Genomic DNA, 18,126 nt, shown 5'->3' with positions numbered 1-18,126 from the left:
GTGTCATTAACCTGCTTGCCTGTGCAAACAGGGATCAGGCAACAGATATAATGGAAGGGTGAGTGGATAAGAAAGGATTCCCTTCAAACATGGATACTGGAGAATTTTTCATTTATCTGGGGAGAATAGAAATTAGACGGTTAACTGCGGTTGTTAGGTAGTATAGATAAATGTCGTTGGGGTAGTTCTAAATACACCCCCCCTATTGCTCAGGACACCCCCCAAAAATTAAAAAAAAATTAAATACTCTCTACACCCCCCCATTTGCTAAGGACACCCCTAAAAAATTAAAAATTCCTAAATTACCCCCACCCTCCCCACCCCCCGCCTCTGCCTCCTCCTCCTCCCCCTCTTCCCGCCCACCTCTGCCTCCCCCTCCCCCTCTTCCCGCCCACCTCTGCCTCCCCCTCATCCCTCTCCCCTCCTCCTCCGCCTATTCACCCTCCTCCTCCTCCTCCCTCCTCCCTCCTCCTACTCCTCCACCCCTCTACCTCCGCCCCCCATCCCCATCCCCTCTTACTCTGCATCCCCCTCCGCCTTCTCCCCCTTCTTTGCCTCCTCCTCCACCCCCTATTCCTCCCTGCTCCCATTCCTCCTCCTCCTCCTACCCCTCCTCCCCCTTCTCCTCCACCTCCCCCTCCTCCTCCTCCTCCTCCACCTCCCCCTCCTCCAACTATCCCTCCTACCCCTCCCCCCTCCGCCGCCTCCTCCCCACCCTCCTACCCCTCCTCTCCTACCCTCCGCCGAACAGAAGGATTCTGTTCGGTTGAGGGTTGCCGAACAGAAGCCTTCTGTTCGGCACTGGATCGCCGAACAGAAGCCTTCTGTTCGGCACCGTTCAGCCGAACAGAAGCATTTTGTTCGGCGATCCAGTGCCGAACGGAGCACGAAACGGAGGAGGAGGAAGGGGGGTGTACTGAGAAAATTTCAAGGGCAATATGGTAATTACACTAAAGGTTAGTTTGGGTATTTTTTTTTTAATTTTTGGGGGGTGTCCTGAGCAATAGGGGGGGTGTATTTAGAACGGCCCATGTCGTTGGCTATGCTGCGATGTATCAGGTTGGTTTGTAATTTTCTTCGAAGTTAGCTATTGGATCTAATGTGGTTGTGTCATGCCCCAAATCAAATATATGGGCTTGAGCACGTAACACGACCGCATGAGCCTAGAGCGATGTCCTAGAGATCATGCAAGGCCTGAGGCGAGCAAATATCCAATAACTCAAAAGTGAATAGCTGAATAATCCAAATAAATAAATCAATCATATTCAAATAATCCAATCGGTTCAGTTACAAAATCTTCAAATATTCCTCGGTATTAGAAAATAAACTAATTGACTCATAACTCTAATGTTCGTACTCCATGTTCAACCCATTCAAAACTACGTTTCCTGCAACTTTGAAAGAAGAAGAAAAGAGGTGGTGTGAGCTTAAAAAATAATGATGGATCGTTTTGTGCTTAGAAAATCTCTTAACAAATCATTTTCTTCGTATTTTGAACTGTGGAATGTAGAATAGAGATTCTTGTTGAATCTGTGTCACGCCCCGAATTCGGATCATGACATGGCTGTGCTATTGCTAAGTTAAGTATACAATAACACGCAACCACTTTAAAACTTCAAATCAAATTGAGAACAACTATATTCATGAATGTCATTAAATGTTTCATCAGTAAGCAATGATTACAGAGCGTTTAAAAATATCAACATTTAATATTTCATTTTTTCTATAACCCTGAAGCATGTCACGCTCCTTGTTCCTAGCATCTCCTATTCATCTGTAAGAATATAAATAAATGGGTGTGAGCTATAAAGCTCAGTAAGTAACCATGCATAATTTTATTAGATCAAGCATAATATTTTTGTATGCCAATGCACTATTTGAAGAACAAACAGTTGTAACAAAGAAAGTATTTTCTATAATTAAACCAGACGTAAACCTTTTGTCTTTATTCCATGCTTTGAAATCCGTACTCATCATTATTCTTATCATTATTCATGCTTTGAAATATGTGCTGTTATTATTCATGCATTGAAATCTGTGCTTGTAATAAAGTAAACATTTCATATAATCCAACCAGTCATAAAACTATGTAAGTCCATTCATGCAACTTCATAAATATAATTATGCATCATAAAACTTTTGCCATTATTTCATACTTCAAAATTCATACTCCCAGATGGTAGTGTAGCTATGGCCGCTCTTATTCCCACGGTAAGGCCTTTACCACTGCAGGATCATCTTCCAGTTACTATTACCCACTGGCGGGGATCGTAAAGCCAAGTTACTTTTACCCACTGGCGGGGGTCATATGCCTAGTTACTGTTACCCACTGGTGGGGGTCGTGCATAGCGATCTGAGAGTTCTTAAAGCATATCATGCTTTTCATAAATCTTTTCTCATAGAAATATTGGAAAGTGAATAATGGCATCATGCTAAATAAAACTCATGATCATGCTGAAAACTTTATTTTTCTATGCATCTTTCTACATCATCATAATCATGTGTATATAATATAATAATAATCATGATCCAAAATCATGTAATCATTTGCTAACACATGCTTGATCCTAATTTTGTGAAAACATAAATAATCATATACAATTTTATAATCAAGTAGTTACAAGTATTTGATAAAACATAAGATTATATCAGGGTTACTTTTTCCACAATTCGTATGCACAATTCCAATTGCATAAATAATACTTTTTCATCTTATAAAACGTGATACATGATCCATAATAAGATTAAAACAGGTTACTTACCTTAATTTGCTCACCAAATGGCAATTCTCTAATACCTAGCAAGATTATTAAATTACATGTCACTTGTACATTTAATTTCTATTTATTTATAATCTTAAAGTCATTTACAGTCCATCCATAGGACTCAATTTCATTTTCGGTCCATAGCCTAATTTAATTTCTGGTTCAGGCCCATGGCCCAATTCAATTTCTGGTTCTAGTCTAATCTACTTCCTGGTTCGGATTTGATTCCATTTCTGGTTCAAGTCTGGGTCCATTGCATACTGCTTCAGGTCTGACCCAATTACTGGTTTAGGCCTGAGTCAATTGCATATTGGTTCAGGTCTGACCCAATTTCTAGTTCAGGTCTGGGTCAATTGCATTCTGGTTCAGATTTGACCCAATTTCTGGTTCAAGTCTGGGTCAATTGCATACTGGCTCAGATCTGACCCAATTACTGGTTCAAGTCTGAGTCAATTGCATACTGGTTCAGATCTGACCTAATTACTGGTTCAGGCCTGGGTCAATTATATGCTGGTTCAGTTAATTCTGGGTTTAAGAATGTTGGGCTCGAACCAAGGCCTAGCCCGACCTCGGGCTTCTAAAGCCAATTTATTTGAAGCCCACCCAGAAATCAGGCCCAAATTGGCCCACAACCATTTTTTTTCTTTTCTTTTCTTTTCTTCTTTCTTCTTTTCTTTTCCTTCTTTTCTTCCCGAACCTTCTTTTCTCTTTTTCCGTTTCTTCCTCTCTTCTCCTTCTTTCTTCTTTCCGTCCCGATCTCCTCCCCCTCCTCTTCTCCTCCTCACTTGAAGCAAGGAGGCTCGTGGAGCGCTCGGGAGGAGCCGGGTTCGAGGTCGACGGTGCCGGCGGTCGGCCAACATCCCCCGCTGCTCGATCTGTAGCAGTCGATCCCCCCGTCTTCTTCATCCTTCCTCTCTTGAGAAGGGAGGAGAGCGGCTCCCATTCACGGAAGAGGTCGGCCGCGACCGGCGGCACCCGCGGCGGCCGGCCCCCTCTGTTCCTTGGTGGAAATGGGGGTCGAGATTACCCTCTCGAGAGGAAGGGGCCTCCGGCCTGCTGCAGTTCCGAGCGAGGGCCACTGGAGCCTGCAATTGGAGCCGGCGGCTCCTCCCTCGTTCCCATTGGGGTAGGAGAAATAACCCACAATCGTGGCCATGGATGCGGCCACGGCTGCAGCCGAGCTTGTTGCGACCAAAGGAGGGGAGGAAGGGCCTCCGGCCGTCGATGGCTGCGGCTGAGCATACCAGGTAAACTTTTCCCCTTCCTTCCCTCTTCTTCTTCTTCTTCTTCTTATTCTTCCTATTCTTTTTCTTTTGTTTTCATTCTTTCCTTTTCCTGTTTTGATCTCTTCTATTTCGTTTTCTCCTTGTCTTGTTGTTTCATGATTAAGCTAGATCTACTTGCATAATACCAGGGAAGAAGAAGTCAGGGACTTACCTAGCTCTGGGACAACTCTGTGATGTTCCCTCCGGTGGATCAGATCCCCACTCTTCAGCTCCTTGTAGCAGAAAAAGAAGAGAGTGAGAAGAAATGAGAGAGTGATGGAGTTCCTTTGTGAGGGATGCATGGGCTTTAATAGCCCTCGGACGGAAGAGAAGAGGGGTGGTGATCGTGGCTGTTAGGCGGTTATAACCGCCTCAACAGCTGGCGATCATGGTCACTGATTTGGGTTTCCAAATGGACCGTCGATTATGGTCCAGGTTGGTCCATTTGGTCCGGTATTTACACTGTGCATAAGAAGAGAGTTTTTTTTTATTATTATTGTTAAGTTAAGAGGTAATGGGGAGGGGTGGGAACCGAATGTTAGCTTCTCCCAACGGGTACCTCCCTCTTTTGCTTGAAATTTGAACAACGAGGGTTGGCTGGGCCCAACATGGGCGCCCAATCCAGACTCGGTATACCGACATCAAGTAACATCTAAATATATATGATTTTATAAAATAAGATTTATATGACTTTTCTCGCAAAATCAATATTTATATGGAATAATTTAGTGAAATCCGCAATGATCTTTTCGTTTCTCTTTCTGCAAAAAGTATCATACCTGATATAAATGCTTGGGCATTCCCTCTGTCAGCCTGCATAATTATTATAGTTGGCTACAAATTCTGGGTACGTTTCCTTTGAGAAACGCCAAATGGTTTCTGGATCACATCTAGATGGGTAGTTCTAAATACACCCCCCCGATTGCTCAGGACACCCCCCAAAAATTAAAAAAAAATTAAATACTCTCTACACCCCCCCATTTGCTAAGGACACCCCTAAAAAATTGAAAAATCCTAAATTACCCTTCACTCTCCCCACCCCCTCACCTAAATTGCTCTCTACACCCCCCAAACCCCCCCCCACCCCGCTCTTCCCCTCCAAAACACCACTCCAGCCGGCTTCTCCCTTCCGCCCAAAAAACTTCGCCTCAAGCACCTCAAGCCCCTCCAAACCCCCTCCGTCTCCCCCTTCTTCCTCTCGTCGCCGGTCGGTGCAGTGCACCTCGCCAACGCCCAAAACCCCCCCGTTCCCCCTTCTCCCTCTCGTCGCCGGCATTCTCCCCTTCTCCCTCTCGTCGCCGGCATTCTCCCGGAACCACCTCCCCGGCCATCTCCCGAGCAACGAGCACCTCGCCGGCGCCTCCACGACCACGTCGAGGTAGCTCCACCCCCCTGCCTCCAGTGCTCCGTTCGGCACTGGATCGCCGAACAGAACCCTTCTGTTCGGCTGAACAGTGCCGAACAGAAGCCCTCTGTTCGGCAACACTCAACCGAACAGAAGCCTTCTGTTCGGCTGCACGGTGCCGAACAGAAGCCTTCTGTTCGGCTGCACAGTGCCGAACAGAATGGTTCTGTCCGGCTCTGAGCAGCCGAACAGAAGCCTTCTGTCCGGCTCTGAGCAGCCGAACAGAAGGGTTCCGGTGCCAAATCGCGTGCCGTGCCAATTGAATTATTTTCTTTGATGTAGCCTAACATTGAATTTCTATATTTTCAGACATGGATCCCCGTCCCGCCAGAGTTAGACCTACGGCGTCAGCTAGGAGACGTCGTGCTAGGATTGCTTCTCCCGAGCCTGCTCATATGCCATCGGACTCTCCTGAGTCAGAGCATGATGATATGCCCGCTAGGGGCGAAGACGATGAGCCCGTTGGACCATGTCCAGGAGGTCCAGAGGATGAGTCCGTCCTGATCAGTTTCAGGACGCATATAGCAGCTTCCATCTGGAGGCAACAGGTATTGTTTATTTGTTATAGCATTATATTTTGTTTATTGATGTTTTATAAAGTAGTAGTAATTATACATTTATATTACAGGAACGAGCTCCACTCAAGTGCATGAACCATACTGCCAAGGTTGGTGAATGGAAGTGGTGGTCTTCAAACCAACCAAATACCAGGTTCAGAGCACTATTGAGGCAGTCGGGCCTCGTAGAGTTAGTGCAGTGCTCTTATCGATTCATCGATAAGATTCTGATTTCGGGCTTCGTAGAGAGATGGCAGCCCGAGACGAACACCTTCCATATACCATTTGGCGAGATCACTATCACGTTGGATGATGTATCCGCCATTTTAGGGATTCCAGTCGCAGGTTCCTCAGTATCAGTTTCTCCTGAGAGGATGAGTGATCGGGATGCTGAGGAGCTACTTGTGGAGTTGTTGGGGGTGTCAGCTGGAGACGCGCGTCAGGAGGTACTGTCATCGCGCGGTCAGTCTGTGAGGATGGAGTGGCTGAGGACTCAGTTTCACTCAGTATCTGATAGAGACAGCCAGCAGAGGATAGAGTGTGCAGCACGAGCCTATTTGTTATTTTTGTTAGGCTGCACACTCTTTGCTGATAAGAGTGGGACCAGGGTGCCTATAGCGTATCTGTGTTTACTGCGGGATCTGGATAGGGTGAGCACATATGCCTGGGGTACAGCTGCCTTAGCATATTTGTATCGGCAGTTGGGGATTGCGTCGAGGTCATCAGTGAGACAGATCAGTGGTTATATGACGCTTCTGCAGGCATGGATTTATGAGCATTTTCCTGCACTCAGTCCTCACCCGTCGCTCGAGTATACTGATGCCAGTCCCCGCGTGCACCGCTGGATGCCCGGCACTCCATCCCGTACCACGATGGACCATTTAGTGGTTCTACGTGAGTACTTGGACCTTTTGAGCATCGATGAGGTACGTATCATATTACCATTTGCTTGTGTTTGTCAGTACTTTTAATATGCGATATAGTATAAAACTGAAATGTACCTTTTGTTTTGCAGGTTATTTGGGATCCCCATCATCGGCTTCGGGGAGATCGCCCATATATACCCGTCGCATTTTTTACTGGCTCCATCAAGTGCCTTGATATCGTAGAACCCTATCATCCAGAAAGGGTTCTTAGACAGTTTGGTCGTATTCAGACCATCCCTCGAGCGCCACTAGCCCCTACGCGAGCCAACAGAGGTTCCACAGCAGGCTCGTACCGGATACATTACTCCTATATGGATCAGCTTTGGGAGCGGTGGGAGGACCACGTGCTGAGCCAGGCGAGCAGGAGCCACCCAGTTACCCGGCCATCAGACAGCGTACCGGGATATATGGAGTGGTATCTCCGTATCACGCACGTTGCAGTTCAGCCTCCTCATCTGCGCTCGAGTACTCATTCTGGAGCTAGGGGAGGTCATGATGATGCTGACATGCACCGGCGGCGTATTGCAGATGCAGTCGGTATCAGTACCGACATTGTACGGATGGGTCGCCCAGAGGCTACGTCACTAGGTGCCGGGCACCTATATGATGCTATTTCTCAGATGCATCAGGTACTTCTGGGTGATGAGCCTGGCCCGAGTACAGCACCCTCTCATTCGGATCCAGGACCCTCTCATTCGGACGTACAGCAGTACACGCGTCGACGATGGCGTCATAGGGATTGATGATGGAGCCTTTGTAATCTTTGTAAAGCCTTTGATATTAATGAAAAATATATATTTTTGGTACATTTACGTGTAATCTTTGTAAGGCCTGGCCCGTTCTATTTTACGAAAATACAACAGTGCACATAACAATCAATCTAACAATGCGAATACAGATATTTTTTGATTTATATTGATGATGGAGTTTCACAGTACATGACTCTAAGAGGCCAAAAAAATTTACAACTTTCAAAAATTGTACATATATAAACAATCAATCTAACTCTCCCGTGGGGGGTTTGACCCTGAATCTGATACGACTGATGTTCTGCCTCCACCTCCCTCTGAGGTACCTCCAAATGTTGTTCCAATCAAAGCTGACCCTGGACAAAGTTCCCCTCCAAAAAAGGCAGCAAAGCCTAAGAGGGTGCCAGTGGCAAGACCTGGCCTTGCAAGGAGAGGGCAGCCGATTAACCTCTTAACCAAGGACATCACAGAGCCCTCTTTTCCAACAAAAGAAATGATAATGCCTGCTCAACTTTTCCTTCAGAAATGATGATGCCTGCTCAACAAGAAAGTGAGATGGTGCAATCAGAAGTTCTTCCCCATGATACACTTCACAAGGTGTAAGATGCGAAAATAATCATAAAAAAGAGATGAATGTTTACCCTCCAGCCCATCACGACTATAGCGGTTGCTACCTGAAAGATTATTACATGGACTTCCACCAATAACCAGATCAAACCCACCAAATGTGTTAATCATCTGCTCAAGCTTGTCACCGTTAAGTTCTTGTACATCAGAAAGGTCTAAGAGCCCAAAAAAATTTACAACTTTAAAAAATTGTACATATATAAACAATCAATCTAACTCTACTGTCTCGCTAATTGTAACTCTACTGCATCCACACTTCTTTGTCCCACAGGCAGTCTTTATTCGCTTTTCTTTTGTGGTTCGGTACGTCCCACCCCTCTCACAACCTAACGTAATTCTGGGTTTCTTAGAAATGGTACCTGCATCGGATGATTTGATTACAACAACAAAACCATTTCGCCTCCCAGCTTCACGACACCAATTACACAAGTCCTCTCTACTCTTGAAGATCTATACATTAAACAATTTATGTAAGTACACAGTTGTAAAAATAGCTCGCTAAACTAATACAAAATTGCACAATATATTATAATACCTCGTAAGTTGTAAATTCGCTTGTGTAATCCAGTACAAATTCTGATCCAATTATACTCGATTCGGTTGTAGCATAGCCCTACATATAAAATAATTTATCACCAAGAATTAATGAATCAGAGGATCTGTTCGGCACAAAATTCACGGCACGCGATTTGGCACGAGAAGGCTTCTGTTCGGCTGCAGAGTGCCGAACAGAAGCCTTCTGTTCGGCAACCCAGTGCCGAACAGAAGCCTTCTGTTCGGCTGCAGTGTGCCGGACAGAAGCCTTATGTTCGGCACTGTTCGGCTGAGGGTTGCCGAACAGAAGGCTTCTGTTCGGCTGAGGGTTGCCGAACAGAAGGCTTCTGTTCGGCACTATGCAGCCGAACAGAAGCCTTCTGTTCGGCGATCCAGTGCCGAACGGAGCACGAACCGTGAAAAAAAAAAAACTTTCGAAACAAGGTGGAACACGTACCTTTGCGGCCGATTCTTCGTCCCAAATCACTAGTTGCTTGTCCATGCTTCGAATGGGGCTTAAATCTCCTTCAAAGATCGCCTAAACGATGTAAATGGATCGAGGGGTTTAAGGGGGATTTGAGGGTGTTTTTTTTTTTTCTTTTGAAAACGAAACGGAGGAGGAGACGGAGGAGGAGGAAGGGGGGTGTACTGAGAAAATTTTAAGGGTAAAATGGTAATTACACTAAAGGTTAGTTTGGGTATTTTTTTTTTTGTTTTTGGGGGGTGTCCTGAGCAATCGGGGGGGGGGTGTATTTAGAACTACCCCATCTAGATGGTTTGCTGAAACACACTGCCACTAGTTAACGACGTCGGACTATTCATGGATCCACTGTATTCTACTTAATGTCCCAAAGGCCTGCATTGGTCATGATTATCCTGCTAAGCTGAGATTGAAACATGGACATGCAAGTAAACAATACGAGCATTTTCTGTAATAAAATAACAATAGTCTTTAAAATCCTTTTAAAATAACATGATTATCCTTTTATTTACTGCACTATTGCTTAAGCATATTTTTCTAATCTAGGCACATCATCAAATTTGGACATGCTTTTACATTGAATATTATGATTTCACAAGCTCGGCGAAAAACCTATATCTTAGTGAAGCAAAATCTTGAAGAAATTTAATTTCTCCAGTTTTAAATGGAGAATTCTATATTCAGTGTGGTGGTGAGAAAGAAGCAAAGTTGACAAGAATATGTAAAAATTACATTTCTTTTCTTAATAGTTGTATTAGTTTCATATGGTAAAATATTCAAGACATCAACTCACTCTCTTTAGGTGCGGTTGTAGTACATGGAAGGTGGGGAGTTTATATTTATTATCAAGTTCAATAATAGTGGTTGAAAATACAAATCAAAATCATTGGATGTATTTCATAAGGTCTGAAATACTTGTGTACAAAAATTCATATGCCTCTTACCTACACATCAAATATTCCGGAGTCAATATAAGATATTTGCTCCTAAAATTCTATATATAGGAGGTCTTGAGGTGCAAGAAAGAAACCTCTAAAACACACAAAACCATATCTGTATCTACTATTTCAATGAGAAAAGGTTTTATAGTCCAACTATTGGTGCTGTTTTCTCCCCACTCTCAAGACAAGGCAGATGGAAAAATAGACCAATGGAGTCGGTCGGATGAATTCTTGTATATTCGATTGGTGGCTGCAGGGCTTTTTCAGAGTTCCAACTGAATACTCGTATATTTTTTCCTAACTACTGGATGCTATCTCTTTTCAGCATTGACACCTGTCCCTACTTCATTCGCCTACTGATAGTTGCTATAGCTCGTTTTACCTGTTTACTCTATTTTCCATGCTTTGATCTCTTAGCAACTGCTTCTACATCTCACATCTTGCTTCCAAGGCTTCATCCTGTTAGGATGATGTCTTAACATAAGGCACGATCGACTCCGACATGCTATACTTATAATTGGCATGCACCTTCTACCTCTAGAACTCGACCTGAGCCTCGGGCAACACTTAGTCTGGTTCGACTAATTTCTCTTGGTCATGGCTCGATCTATCTTGTGTAGTATCTAGTGGGGACTTGATCAGCCTAATACCATTATTCAAATCTTAGGTCTTGTTATGTATCACTATCATAGCAGATCTACATCTATCTCCTAGTTTGTGGCTTCCATATGTGTTTCGTTCAATTAGAGTTGACTCTTCAAAGCAATTTCTGATTATTTTCTAGTCGTTTATAATGTCATGTGGCTATTATCTAACTGGCCTTTAGACCCTCACCATGGGTTAGAATCTGGTGTAAACACTAACCGTCAAATACCTTACTTGAATTCTCCTGTAATTGAACTCTATATTTTAAATAGTGACTGAAATTTGTTATGGCTGAAATTTTTTCTCCAATATCCCAAGGAGCAAGACTTTTTTGGGGGTGCATAGCTTTTTTATATATTTAATTTGTGGGCCAGGTAAAAATGGAAAGGCTGACTTTGGAGTTTCTCCGATAAAAGATAGCCCTCATAAATTTAAAAAAATAGAAAGCCCCAAAAAATAATAATTTTATGATTATCATAGATATCATCATATTCTCAACATAATTCTTAAATATTATTCTTTATTAATTAGGAAGTTAGCACTTATGATGATGCAATGTAAATTCTTTATATTCTGTTTATCTTTTATTTTCTATGTGTGAGGTGATTCAAATTTCATTTCTTTATTTTTACTTATTTCATTTTACTTTCTAGGTTTCAGGATTTATCTTTTATCTATTTATTTTTAAATTATGGTCAAATATTTTCAACTTTCTTTTTGTTTTTAAGTGCTTGCTTTCTAGTGAGTTTTTCTTGGAATTCTTGGATCATATATATGATATGATTTTGAATGAGCCATAGGAAATCCTTATTCCTAGTATATGCTTAGATCTCTTAATTTTGAAATTTTTGTTTGTTTGTGCGTGAGAAATAATTAAATCATAGAAATTATTTTCCTACCATCACTTACATAATTTAAATACAGAAGACATCTTGTCAAATTTGTTCGGCCCATGTTCAAGATATTATACAATAAAAGTAGCTTGCTCGCGGCAACTGGGTGATTTTCTCATGAAAAATTAATTATTTTAATTTTTTGAACCATATGTCTGTTAGATAATTTTTTTTAGAAATTATAGTAACTTACTTAGTCAAGCACTTTATAAATCAGGTTGTAACATAGAGGAGGAATCTATTGACAGCATGTCGCTAAGTGATTTGATAAATTTTAAACATAAAATGAGAATCAATTCTAGATATATATAAAGTTTAACAATTTTTAAAATATATCACAATTTTGTGGCAATCCAGACTTCTTACATATGGCATTATCTGTCATTTGGTTAAGTCTCGAAGGAAGGGAAATTTGGATCATGTTGGTCATAATTTTTATTTTAGAAACAAATCGAACTATTAGTGAAAAAATAAGAGAAGATTAGACTTGATTTGATATCCTCATGCCCTAATAATAAATAATAATTTAGATTTTTGGCTCATGTCAGTGCTGAGCACACTGGAGATTCCCCTAAATGGAAGGAGAATCCGATCCTAATCCTAAGGGCTCGTTTGGTTCGCGGGAAAAGAAGGGGGGAAAGTGTGGTCAACGGAAAAGTAATGAGATGCCTCTTGTTTGGTTGGAGTTTTCAAAGGAGAGAGAAGGGAAAGTTGTATTCCCATGGGAATGTGATTCCCACATTTTATGGGAAAGTCTTTCCCATGAGAAACATGGGAAAGTTACTTTCCCATGAGGCGGGAATCACTCCATTTTTACTTTTTCCCAAAAAGTCCCTTCAGCATTAAAGAAGCATTAAAGAGGCATTAAAAATCTAATTTTTATTAAGGGCATAATAGGAATTATATATAACTTTCCTAGGAAAGTGGATGGCCAACCAAACATAAGCATCTTGGAAATTTGTCACTTTCCCATGGTCAACCAAACATGCCAAAAGTACTTTCCTAGGCATCCTCTTTCTAGGAATTTGTTTTCCAGGAATCATATTCCTAGGAAGGAAAATGCTTCCCGCGAACCAAACGAGCCCTAATTGTTTTGACTTATCCAATCCACTGTATAACTTGAGATACTTATTTTTTAAAACATATTCAATATTTGGAGCCTTAATTTACTGGAAGGCGAGCTCCTAGAGTGAGGTGCCAACCAATAAATGCAACTAAGATTTAAAAATTCTTTCAGCTTGATAAGATCGTGGAGGATCTGCTAATGATAAAAATATCAAGGAAACTGCCAACGAGCGGCAAGTTTGTATTTTTTCCTATTACTTTCGCCCATTAACTTCGATGAACCCTCCAGATCCGTTCGCAAGAATCATTTTTTCTTCTAAAAATATAATTTTTAAAAAATATAATTTTTAAAAAAAATTTTTAAAAAAAATGTCTGAAAATGTACTTTTGATATGTTTGGTTGAAAATGAAAAAATAATAGATTTTTAGAGTGCTTATGTTTGGTTAACCATCAACTTTTATAAAAAAAAAATTGTATAATTTTTACTATATCTTTATTAAAAAATTAGGTCTTTAATGCTTCTTTAATGCTGAAGGATCTTTTTGAAAAAAAAATAAAAATGGAGTGATTCCTGACTTATGGAAAAGTAATTTTTTTATATTTCTAATGAAAAAACTTTTTTATGAAATGTGGGAATTATATTTTCATGGGAATACAACTTTTCCATTCCTTTCTTTGAAAAACTTCAACCAAATAAGAGGCATCTCATTACTTTTTTATTGGCCATACTTTTTTTTTTTTTTTTTTTTTTGCGAACCAAATGAGCCCTTAGCGACCTAAAAAGGCCATTTTTCAGTGAAGCAGTGCGGCCCCACGCCGTAGTTGGCAAAAAGTCAAGCCGAGGCAGGTGCTGAGCTATATTTATATATATTACCGGTAAATCTCGAATCAGAAACAAAGAGACTGAAGTGAGGAGGCAGGGCTCGAAAAGAGATTCCTCGGAGTGGTGATATTCTTTGCTTGCTTTAGATGTATTTTTTTAATTAAAAATACTTTTCAAAATATTCTAAGGTATTTGTTAATTTGCTTGGCTCATATTCAAGAAATATAACAAAAGCAACAGAAACTAAGAAATTTATCCTTGCAAATCAGTTATTTTATTTTTGAATAATAAATATCTCTTTTATTTCTAAATCATTTCTTTACTAGAATTATATCAATGTTGCTTGTTCATTATCAATGTCTCCCTGTACATCATCAGGTCGTGGCATGAATCCCCAAGGCAGCACAGTGGATGAAGAATGCCCTGGCCCCACATCGGCCTTTCATCCCGACGAATACGTTTCTCTTCCAGCAATTGCAATAAAAAAGCAGGAATTCAAATAAAAATTTACTAAGGTTAACAAAACAATATAGTTGACCAAAAATCAAATCAAGTGAAGGCAGCAGCGAGAGTACAAGGTGAGATATAGCGCCGGCGGCCAGGCCCGGGTTTGGAGACCCGAAGCACGAACCGAGCCATGGGGGGGGGGGGGGGGGTGCTGCTGCTGCTCCCTTGAGATTTGGCATGGCTCCGGAAGATCCGGATGTACATGTATCGATTCTTCTCGACCGATAAGAACCTATAACCCAGAAATATTTTACAAAATCAAACTTTTATCCAAAAAAACATCAAGGAAGAAGCATTAAAGATCGAATTTTTTACCCAAAAATTCCCAAAAAAATGCAAAAAAAAAAAAAAAAAAAAAGGAAGTCACCAGTTCTAGATGCTGAGCTTGAAGGCAACGGAGCGGAGGTAGGAGCCGGGACCGAAGCTCTCGATCTTCCACTGCGCCAACCTTGAAATGGTTTCCACTTCAAGGAACCCCTCTAGCATTGCAGTGCACCCTGATAATCATAGCCGCTCGTTCACATGGGGTTTACAGAAACGACTGATTGTGATTGGCGGCGTGCATGGCATTTGGTGCATGCAGTACGCAGTGCACGCTGATAACCATAGCCGCTCTTTCACAAGGGGTTTACAAAAATAACTGATTGCGATTGGCGGCATGCACGGCATTTGGTGCATGCAGTGTAAGGTATAATTTCTTCCTCTACCGTCGGCTTGGCTTACGTTCAAGCTAACAACACATGTTCTGCTCACGCCCAGTATCTAGAGGACAGGCTTCCTAGCAAACGAACAACGGACATGTATGTGATAATCTCCAATGAAATATCTCACGTCGACCCTACTCGAGATATCCGGGTGTTGGGACACAGGGGATCGCTTGTTGACCCGGTCAGAGAAGACTTCTTTCTAGAGGAGACAACCAAACTGATATAGGATTGGGCACCGTCGGATTTGAGTACTGATGGTGATGATGAAGATCCATGTTTCGTGGCCAATTAGGATGATTGGGCAGCAGAATAATCAGCACTTTTCTTTTATTTTATTTTCTTTTTCTTTTTTCTGAAAAGAAAGAACAGGCTTTATTTCATTTCTGCTTTTAGTGAATTATAGGTATTACTAGTAAAATTGTACTTGTACATTATGTCTATAGAGATACGAGTCCTTAGCATGACTACATATTGTAAACAATTACTATGCTTACATGGTAGTTGACAGCACTTGTGCTGGAGATAAAATGCTATTCGATATTCATGTGGAACTTAGGTCTTTCCTTGCCTCTTCCAAATATTGCATGCATAAAATTTAAAAATAAAAAAAAGTAGTCATTCTCTTAAATTTCATGCTTAACTTGCTAAGAGGCCACTAAGCGTTGGTTTGGCACTCCCTGCTCGACTAACCAGAAAAAAACCTAATTGCAATCTAATTTGATTCAGCAATCTCACAAACAAACTCGCACCAGATCAAATTAAGAATATTAATTGCATATAATTCGGGTTTGTCTGAAAAAACCAACTAGGTTTGGTTGGATTGCAAGTTTATGCTTGAGTTACATTTTTGGTTTGGGTCTAGTTACTAAGTAGATCCATTGAGCCATTGCAGCTTTTGTTGTCTTTTTTGTTGGTCTTGGAAAAATCAATACTCTTGTCATTTCCCTGACTCAAGGGAGCCTTCGTAGCAAATTATAAAGAAAGCTATTAATTGTTCTCATGAATACTTGATTTCTACATAATAGTTCTGCTAGAAGAGAAGGCTTCCAAGTCTTTCAAATCCAATTGTTAGAGCGGAAAAGTGGCTGCATCCCGACCATAGGTATTGTCCACTTTGGGAAAGTGTGTATGTATCGCACGATGCATATCGTGTGCAGCTCTTAATGGGCAATATTCCCCTCACGGCTTTGTCCTTCTTAAAAAGGCCCTCTGGAAGGACTAGGGGTGGCAATCGGGTCGGGTCAGACATAAACGGTCGGGTCAGATGCAGATCAGGTCATAAAATTGTAAACCTGAACCCGACCTGTTTAATAAACAGGTCAGAAAATTGCAACCTGAACCTGACCTGTTTATTAAACGGGTAACCCGACCCGACCCGTTTAACCCGTTTAATTAAAAAAAAAAATTGGGACAGCAATGATCACAGATTCACAGGCTCACAGCCAGCCCTAATGGCGCCCTAAATTAGGGATTAGATCACAGATTCACAGCCAGAGTAGGGCCCCTAATCTCTTCCTCCCAAATTTCAAATCCCTCCACGGTGGAGAACCACCGATTCAAAATGTCACTCGCAGCCGGCCCTACTCTGTCTTCCTCCATGATCCCATCCTTCCGCAAACGGCAAACGAAGAAGCGAGGGAGGGAGGGAGGGGGAGAAGGTTTGTGGGAGTGAGGGTAAGTCGTGAGGGGATTGGGGAATTTTCTGTGGGCTGCCCGACCGTCCCACCCTCCAATTAGAAGCATTCATTGCAACGCCAGGTCAAGGGATTTCTAAGAAAGGGAAAACATCAAAAGTACAGAGAAGCGAACCTCGTTATCTAGGGTTGGATCCATCCCGATGGAAGACCTGATCTCCCTCTCCTCTATATCCCCATCATCCCTGACATCCTCCCCGCCTCCGCCGCTGCCGTCGCCATCCTCGCAGTCATCCGGCTCGTCGAGATCGTCTTCAAACTGATCCTTCTTGGTATCCCTCGCGCCCTTGAGCTTCTTCGCGAAGAATCCGCTCTCGACGAAAGCGGAGGAGCAGGGGTTGTCGTCGCGGTCGGAGCCGGCGCCGCGCTCGCGGTTCCACTCGCGGCGCTCAACCTCACCGTCAGCGACGGACCAGGAAGACCTCGGGAAGGAGCTCCCGGGGACGGACTCGAAGAGCCGGGAACCGAAGAGCCACTTCACTCCCACCTGACCACCTCCCAGCGAGCAAATAAACAAAAACATTGGAGAGGCAAAGAGTCCGGACTCCGGAGGAAAGCTGGAGAGGAGAGGGCTTGGGAGGGAAGACACTCGAGAGGGACGCTGAGGGAGGGAATAGAGCTCGGGCGGCGCCGGCGCACAAACCCTAAGTCCTCACTCCTCAGTCCTCACCCTAACAACGGAGAACGGGAGAAGTCTCAATTAAAAGATCCATCTAAAGTCGCGGACGGTGGATGCGTGGAGCAGTGAAGCCAGTGGACGGCTGGTGGCCCTCGCGTTGAGATTGGGCCGAGCGGGGAGTTGGGCCGAGGCAAAGAAAATGGGCTGAGGCGGGGAGTTGGGTCGGCCCTCGGCTTTGTGGATTGTGGCCCTTATCTATCAGCCCAACAGTTAAACAGGTTACACGGGTTAAACGGGTCCGATATCTAAAACCCGTATCCGACCCAATTAATAAACAGGTTAAACGGGTCGACCTGTTTACGACCCGAATCCGTTTAGGCCAAACCCAAACCTGTTTATGGCGGGTCGAACACGGGTCGGGTTGGCGGGTCGGGTCATATTTTGCCACCCCTAGGAAGGACTACCCCCAATGGGAAGGATTCGTGCGGGGAGTTTCGGCGGGACCCTTCCTCTAGCGCCATCTGTTAGAGCGGAAAAGTGACTGCGACCCGACCAGAGGTATTGTCCGCTTTGGGAAGTGCATACGTATCTGTGACGCGTGTCGTGTGCAGCTCTTAATGGACAATATTTTCCTCATGGCTTTGTCATTTTTAAAAGGGCCCTCTAGAATTAAAAGGGATGGCCCCTCTAGCCTAGAACCTTGGAAGATAAAACTATCCATGGAACACAAGCCACTTTTAATTATTTATAATAATTAATAAGAATTTTTGTATGAATACCCTTCTAAAAATTTAAATTTGCGTGAATATCCTCTTATAATTTATATTTATTTCTGTACTCCTATAAAACACTGTTTTTGCACAATGTTCCTAATATAACGATTCTTCTAATACCATTAATAAAAACTATATTTATTTTAAAT

General features: G+C 42.6%; 1 protein-coding gene across 2 annotated transcripts; it reads right to left on the bottom strand.

Annotated features, from left to right (window-relative positions):
- Window positions 1-13,954: 13,954 nt before the first annotated feature.
- Window positions 13,955-17,283, bottom strand: LOC120112883. 2 transcript variants are annotated; one of them, XM_039132875.1, is made up of 3 exons: window positions 16,701-17,282; window positions 14,552-14,681; window positions 13,955-14,416 (listed from the first exon to the last, which is right to left on the bottom strand). In XM_039132875.1, exons 1-2 carry the CDS (start codon window positions 17,106-17,108, stop codon window positions 14,664-14,666), a joined length of 426 nt encoding a protein of 141 aa, XP_038988803.1. In that variant the 5' UTR covers window positions 17,109-17,282; the 3' UTR covers window positions 13,955-14,416; window positions 14,552-14,663. The 2 variants fall into 2 exon arrangements, with proteins under 2 accessions (XP_038988803.1, XP_038988799.1); XM_039132871.1 differs by lacking the exon at window positions 14,552-14,681 and having other exon boundaries at window positions 16,701-17,283.
- Between the last annotated feature and the right edge of the window lie 843 nt (window positions 17,284-18,126).

Source organism: Phoenix dactylifera, chromosome 1 (genome assembly GCF_009389715.1).
Source record: "Phoenix dactylifera cultivar Barhee BC4 chromosome 1, palm_55x_up_171113_PBpolish2nd_filt_p, whole genome shotgun sequence".
Classification (NCBI taxonomy): Eukaryota; Viridiplantae; Streptophyta; class Magnoliopsida; order Arecales; family Arecaceae; genus Phoenix; species Phoenix dactylifera.
The sequence above is the reverse complement of the archived record's forward strand: the minus strand, read 5'-3'. Positions and strand labels throughout refer to the sequence as shown.